General features: G+C 38.4%; 1 protein-coding gene across 1 annotated transcript in view; it reads right to left on the minus strand.

The window, feature by feature from the left end:
• NBEAL1 (neurobeachin-like 1) overlaps positions 1-8020 on the minus strand; it is a 67158-nt gene that overhangs the window by 55382 nt on the left and 3756 nt on the right. Inside the window, 4 exon segments of the mRNA XM_009890256.1 lie at positions 463-545; positions 2625-2752; positions 2941-3022; positions 4393-4554. Of these exon segments, the coding sequence (XP_009888558.1) occupies positions 463-545; positions 2625-2752; positions 2941-3022; positions 4393-4554 (455 nt within the window).

The following is an 8020-nucleotide window of genomic DNA, read 5'->3' on the forward strand; positions in this document are numbered from 1 at the left end:
CTGCAGTCCAAGGAGCATTTGCTAGTTGGATGGCACAGAGTTTCCTTCTTTCTAGCTATTAAATCATATTAAGGGACAAAAATGCATGAACACTTTCCTAAGATTATTTTTCCATGCAAGTTATCATTACAGTTGCTACAGGGATCTTAGTCCAATCACTGTATGTACCCTAATAAATGGGAAAGTTGGCAATTCACAGAACCAACCCTATTAAATCATGTTAGGCACTGAAAGAAAGTCTGAAAAAAACAAGGCTTTCATCTTACAGATGAGCAAGAATGGCAAGATGGTGATGCTCACAGCAAAAAGACAAGAAAACAAAGCAACCCACTTCATTCAGCCTCAGAAAGCAAGTAAGTGGCTTTTACGTTTATCAGGCATTCTTAGGGGAAAGGAACTTGGAATCAGTACATTCACTCCTCCAAAAATGACTGTTTTTAAACATACTGTGATAATACTTACGGTAAAAGAAAGGGACAAACTCAACAGTGAGGGAAGCTGGTTTATACTTCTGTCTGCTCTTTTCAACTGTATTAAGGAAACGTCTGCAATTACATTAAAAAAGATACAAAGAAATTAGACATGATACCTTAGTTTATGACTGACTTACTGATTTATGACTTCATAGCAGAAAACACTGCCAAAAATCAGGATTTATCTTTTGCCTACAGCATTAAAATAGTAAAGTAGTATTTCATCCTGAAAAAATGAATCACAGCTAATCTCGTATTTACTGTTCTGCTCCTAGAAATACCTTTTTTTTTAAAAAACTAAACCATATTGTAAAAAAATTAACACCAACAAAAAACCCCACCACCATCTGTTACTTAAGTCTTTGCTTATTGTAACTAAGGCACCAGCTAGACTGCCAAATTTCTTGTCCGTGTAATTTGAAATGGGCACAAAACATTACTATGGGTTCACTGAATGGGGGGAACAACCATCAAATTAAAGTACACATAAACTTCTTTTTGAAGACACAACATATCTATACTGTCATCTTCAATAACTTCTTTTGCCCTAATTCAACCAGATTTGCCTACCCTATTCTTTTTGTCTGTCTCGTTCCATCAGTTTAGAAAAATGGGACAGTTTTTGAAAGGAGAAAACAACGGAGGCACCTTCATGTTGGTCAGCTACAAACGAACACCTCTTAGTATATCCTCAAATTTCACTCTGTTTTAACTTCCAGACTGCCAGTAAATATACTATAATTTTAAAAAGGTATTTAAATCATGTCCAGCTTCAGAAAGCATAATACTTTTCTGTGGTGTGATTATATTGATTCATTCTGCACCTTCATTGGTTGTAAATTTACTGATTTTGAGTACTTATACTCTACCTAAGATACTATGGGATGTACTGGCATTACCTACACTAAATCTGAAAACAGCTTAGCAGTACGCTGGCAGGCCATATGCAAGAACTGGTGTCAATTCATGCGCTGTCCTAGAAAAGGGGAATTCTGTTGCACAAAAATACCAGAAGCTGTGATCCTTACACGGTCCTTAAAACTTTGTGCACAATGATTCAAGCTGCTATTGAGAATACTACCTTTTGTTTCCATAACGGCCTCATGAAAACTGTAGTCCATGCAGTATTACGGCATACTGCAGGTTTCGAGCTACAAAAAAACCCAGCAGCCAAGATACACAGCTCACACAATCCCCACTCTGTTTGTACAGAGTCGGACAAGTGACTTGCTGCACAAATGCAAGTCACAGAGCTAGCACAAATGCTGTGCTAAATCTACAGAATGTCTGCGGTGAGAATGGACCTGAGGTTGTACAAGACTAGGTAACATGAGATATGATCCCTCTGTGCCTTTGGCTTTAGTTACTTGCATGCACAGGTCCAATAGTTCATGCATGTAAAAATGGTCCTGATGGAAATAAAATCGATGACCTAAAGGAAAAGCAGATCTGAATGGTAGAAGCAAGGAGCAAACAACAACTTCAGCTCCTGTACTCACAGCAGAAAAAACACATTAACTATACAAGACTATGTACATTTAACATTACTGTAATTCATTTGGGGGTAATAAGGGAGAACTGTACATGAAAAAGATCTCAAAGAAATTTCTAAGAGGTCTCTGAAAAGCCTGTTACAGCAGATAAAGTGAATCACTAGCAGTTTCTAGCCTGTGCCTAGAATGACAGAAATTAAGCAACTCGGAAATCCCATTTCCTGGCTCTCTACATTTCCCACCTTTCAAAAAGCCTCACAACTCAGCTTTCTAAATGGAACAGGATATATTAGTACTCTGAAAACCTTGATGGCAATGAAGTTCAGTCTCAAGCACCCCTGCTTCATGATTTTAATTCTGGTAGAAAAACTATTTCATTAATGCTATTCCAAAGTGTGTACCTCAGGGGGGGAGGGGGGCGGGGAATGGGATGGGAGGACACAGGACGGACACGATGACACCTAAAACACAGTATCACATGCTCAAGGCTATTAATTCTGACAGTTGTAAAATTCAACAGCAGAAGAATATACATGTAACTAATTTTTATTTTAGCTTGACATCAGGCAGCAGTAGTTCTGTCGGAAACTTTACATATTGTTTATCTAAAGTTATCATAAACCACAGTATTTATAATCCTGTCCTAGTCCACACGTACCCTGCAATTCGTTGCCTCCAGTTTCGATATGGATCGTAGAGACTTTCACAAAAAGCCAATGCGTGTCTCACAAATTCTTCTATGGGAGTCTGATCTGCCACTTCTTTTTCTTTTGTTTTACTTTTTAACTGTGTAAGAAAAGCAAGCTGCGGTCAGATTTCTAGAAGTTGAAAGTTAATCTTGATCTCCTCCAGAACAGTTCTGAGCCCACAAATTGTTCCCCACACAACACTATTATTGAAAAAGCAGATCACAGAAGCAGGAGCAGGAAGTATCGCATGGAAAAAATAACAGATGAGAATTGTTAACCACATACCTGTTGAATGTATAACGTAGTCATGGTGATAACATGGTTAATGTATGAACACATCCCGATCTCCTCCACATTAGCCAAATTTCTATGAAGAGAACACAAAAACCACAGAAATGTACACAGTGTACCATTTGAGGCTAGTTCAAACAATGTTTGTTTTAACATTCTGTCTATAATCATACAAAAGTGTATCAGCATTTCAAAAATACTCTCCTAAAGACTGCATGTACTCAAATGTTTATTTCTGTCAGAGTAACAAAGCTCACAAGTTTTCTTCTAACAGGAAGGAAAAGAAAGGCCCAAGTCACTATGCTGTAGGCCAATTCTATCAGGAATGCGGGGTTTCAGAGGTTAAGCAGATTCCCAGGACACTCTAAACAGAAAGCTCAGAAATGGCATCTGATAACAAAGACAATAACTTCCACTTTTCCCACATTACTGGTGCATACACTTCCTAAAACTTTAGCAAATATATTACCTAGAAGCTTTTATTCACTTAAAATTCTCCCAAGGAAAACAATCATCTAATAAATTATTTTAGAACATAAATAAATCAACAGCAACAAAGAAATAGTGTGCACATGTTATTTCTCAGTCTTGAGGACAAGTCAAAGATCAGATACTGAAGTGATGACATAAGGAGAACTTTTCGGCAATTAAATAAGACTGACAACAGTTTGTAATTCAGAAACACATTGCCACCATCTACTCATCTTATATTTAATACTTTAGGATACTTAAACACTGCCCTAGAGCCCTTTGTATTTTTCGGGGGAGCAAGGAGAGCCGAAGGACTCAAAAGCTGCTTCAAATACTCCTCAGAAAAGGAGATTCCCTATTATATTTTATCCCCTTCCTCTCTTACTGCAGTTTGCAATAAAAGATTGAAAAAATAGCGAGGAACAGATCCCTAAAAACAGTTTGTTCACCTGCTTCAAAAGAATTACAAGATAAAGCTTAAGTTTCAGAAGGAAGCCGGTTGCGTTAATAATGTAATAAGTCAGTTTCCTAAGCTGTTTATGGAATTATAAGCATGTTAAGAATGTGAAATAGATCTTCCTCTACAATTCTCTCTTGAGTCATTTCATATCCAACACTTGTTAGAGTGTGCCTTTTCTTTTAGAAGTATTTCAGGTACTTCCATACAGATACCATATACAGGTACATGGTATCTAGAAATCCCATAGATATATCTTGTGTAATTACAAGGAATTTAGTGTCTAATCCCCTTCAATTCCATTTCTCATGGCAAACATTATTGCTAGATAATTGCTCCCTTCTTTCTCTTTTATTCCCTCTTCCTTTATTTTGAAGATTGTGAGAAGTGCCATTTCTCTGTTTCTACTGGAAAGTGTCAAAACACACTGTATGTGTCATTAGACTATATTTATAGGCTGCATCAAAATTTCTTAAAGAAAACAATAGCCTCACTGAGGTAACGATCAGAACAGATACCTGCAAAGGATGATAAAGAATTTCACAAGTAAAAGTGACAGAGCCTGCTGCTGCTCTTCTAGTCCATCTGACATTTTCTGGACACACTGTAGCAGCTGGAGCCTGAGGACCTGAAGAATGTTATCAGGAAGCAGTGATATTCCTGGAGGAATGTCATCCACCCTAAAGAGAAAAAACACATACAAAATTGTTAGTCATGCAAATGTCATGTTACCAATCAATTTCAATGTGCTCCCATAGCATTCCAATAAACCACTATAAGAAATGTTACTGAACTGATGGCTCACAAATACTTTCCAATGAACCACAAGGAAATGAGGCAGCAATGTGCCCTTGTGGCCAAGAAGGCCACAAGGCCTGGGGTGCATCCTGGGGTGCATCAAAAACACCGTGGCCAGCAGGTTGAGGGAGGTTATCCTCCCCATCTGCTCTGCTTTGGTGAGGCCACATCTGGAGTGCTGTGTCCAGTTCTGGGCTCCCCAGTTCAAGAACGACAAGGAACTACTGGAGAGAGTCCAGCAGAGGGCTACGAAGATGATCAGTGCACTGGAGCATCTCTCATGAGAAAAAGCTGAGAGATCTGGTTCTGTTTAGCCTGGAGAAGAGAAGATTGAGAAGGGATCTCATCAACACTTATAAATATCTAAAGGGTGGGTGTCAGAGGATGGGGCCAGATTCTTTTCAGTGGTGCCCAGCAGCAGGACAACGGGTGACAGGCACAAACTGGAATACAGGAAATTCCACCTCAACATGAGGAATAATTTCTGTACTTTGAGGGTGACAGAGCACTGGAACTGGTGGCCCGGAGTGGTTGTGGAATCTCCTTCTCTGGAGATATTCAAAACCCGCCTGGATGTGTTCCTGTCCAACCTCCTCTAGGTGAACCTAATTTGGCAGGGGGATTGGACTAGATGATCTCCAAAGGTCCCTTCCAACCCCTACCATTCTGTGATTCTGTGAAATGCCTGGTGACAATATGCCAGCTTGAACTTCCTTTTCCCAGCAATGAACTGCATTGAAAATAAAAGTGTTAAAAATTCATTAAGTGGATTCCTAAATGCATCTCCATGCAAAGATCTGCCTTAATTGTCACAGAGAAATTGCATGATCTTCAGCAGGTAAGCGGGTGGCCTGGAGAATCCCTAAACAAGGAAAGGGTTGGGCTCAATGGAATGAAACACGACAAATAAACACAAGGGGAACATTTTCAACTTTCTACTGAAGATTAAAAGTGTCCAAATAAATGAGATTCCAATTATTAAACAGTTATTGTAGCCCTGCTGGTATTCATCCACAGTCAATCTCATGTCTGTCTTACATGAGTTACAAAAAGCCATACAAAATAAGATCAAATACGAAAAGAAAACTGTTCAGGGTCTGAACGTGCAGGAGAAAGAGCTCTCAAAAATCCATCTGACTCTTGGCACACTGATTTTGCATGAAAAGCTGACTCATCCTTATTAGTTTCTGGATATCATTAACCCAGCAAATAGTTTTTTTCTGCTACCTAATTATTCTTAGAAGACAACACACTGTTGTGTTGGTGTTAAGTGTGACAACTCTACCAAGGCCAGACATGGCCCCAAAGAACATTAGGTATTCTTGCCTATTGTTTTTGCTAAACTGAAACATTTTTAGAAATACAGCAGCAAGAACCAAAAGAAGAAAAGAAAAAGGAAGGAAAAAAAAATAATCACAAATAAAACCAGTAGCTAAGCCAACGCTCCAGGAACAGCCATACAGAAACCCATTTCAGCAACAGTATAGAAATATATAGATGTGTTAGAACATTCTCTGGGATGAAGACTGTTTATCCACTGTTGCACATGCTCAAAGAGAGTTTGCCTTTGGCATCAGCTGTTTACCCTGACACATTCTCTATGAACTCTACACAGGAAAAGGCCACAAGCAAGAGCCTTACAACTTACAAAAGCCTTCAACATGGCCAAAGCCAGGGGGGAAATTACAACAAACAAAGAATTCAGCTAGCTCAAAAATTCACTAATATGACACTTGCATACATACATCTTTGTAAGAATAAGCAGCAAAAAGTGTGAAGAAATGCAAGGACTGACAGTAAACACTGTGATACCAATTATTTCATGGAAATCAGGTACAATACATTGTTTAGCTTCTAAGTTGAAAAGGAATCCTATATAGAAGGGAAAAACTGAGACTCAATTTAATAAAACAACTGGATAGGTATAAGTGACAGCAAGCTCCCATGTCCTAGAAAACAAGTGTTATCTATACATATACAGAGGACCAAATACTGTTCATTCCCTCGCCTCTTCAGAGAGTTGTGCAATATGCTTTTCAGATCCTGGGATTCAGAATCTTAAGGGATTCAAAAGGTTTTGACACAAATTTTGTAGGGCCTAGGCTCTAAACTGATAGAGACACTAACCACAAAACTGAGAGCAACTGCGTTTTACCAACACAACTGCCAAGAAAGAAATTTTAATTTCTGTGATAGCAGCTTCACCCCTCAAGATGCCAGCAGATCCATACCCTCTAGGACTATAAGCATGGCTCCTCATAATCGGATAATTCACCATCTCTGTATAAGGAAGACCATAATTTTTGATGGCTGAATTCATATATCCAGAAGTAATTTCCCTAAAATGGCCAACAAGCCTTTTTCAGTAAGATCATAAAATGCTTTACAAGAGAGCAAACAGCATACCCTTCATGCCTCACATCCCAAAGAATGTTTTCCTTGCAGTAGCTGCCTGACTGTGCTATTGCACAACCCATGAGAATTTACTGCCTTATGCGAGACTGGCACAAGAAATACTAATCGGGATTACTCAAACTGAATATACTACAGAGTACATAAATAAATATAAATATTTATAAATAATCAAACTTCTTTTCACCCCAGAAAAAATTACTATTATATCACCACAAAAATCAAAAAGTTGAATTTGTGGACACATAGTATCAATTTTTCCCCAACAAGACTAGGTGTGTAAACTAAGTATGCCAAAAGGGAAAAAAAAAAACCAATCTCAAAAATCATACCTTAACTGATGTTCTTGTTTGACTGCTGGTACCCTACCTCAAAAATATGAGAAAGACCTGGACACATTGGGTTCTTCTTATTTATAATTTCCTTGCATTACATTAACATGGCTATGCAGCAATATAAACTGCCATCTCATGTGTCTGAAAGGAAGTTAAATTAATCTCTAAATCGTATTCACCTATTACAGCTCAAATTCACACACTGGGACTTTCAACCTCCCCTCTGCCAGTGTTAAGCACTTTGGAACAAAGTGCTGCAGAAAACCAGGCTTTACTTTTCAACAACCATGAAACCATGTAACCAGCATTCCTATCATGATTCCCGCATCATTTTTATGTGGGTTTGAAGTCAATAATTTAACAAAGTATGGTTTCTATGGTACTTTGCATGAACTTCCTTTAAGCTCCTTTGCTCGAGATCATGCAAAACAAAAGCAGAAAAAGAGCATGACAACACTCTGGAGGCCTTTGTTGTTTCTAAAAACATTAAACCAAATGACAATTCCTTCCCTTCAATGAGGGGGAAAAAAAACCCTCCCACCAGCTGGTAAAGGTTTTATCCTTTTCATGGTAAACCAGATGAAAAAATGCTTTTAGGGAA

The sequence above is a fragment of the Charadrius vociferus genome, unplaced genomic scaffold (genome assembly GCF_000708025.1).
Source record: "Charadrius vociferus isolate BGI_N301 unplaced genomic scaffold, ASM70802v2 scaffold147, whole genome shotgun sequence".
NCBI classification, from domain to species: domain Eukaryota; kingdom Metazoa; phylum Chordata; class Aves; order Charadriiformes; family Charadriidae; genus Charadrius; species Charadrius vociferus.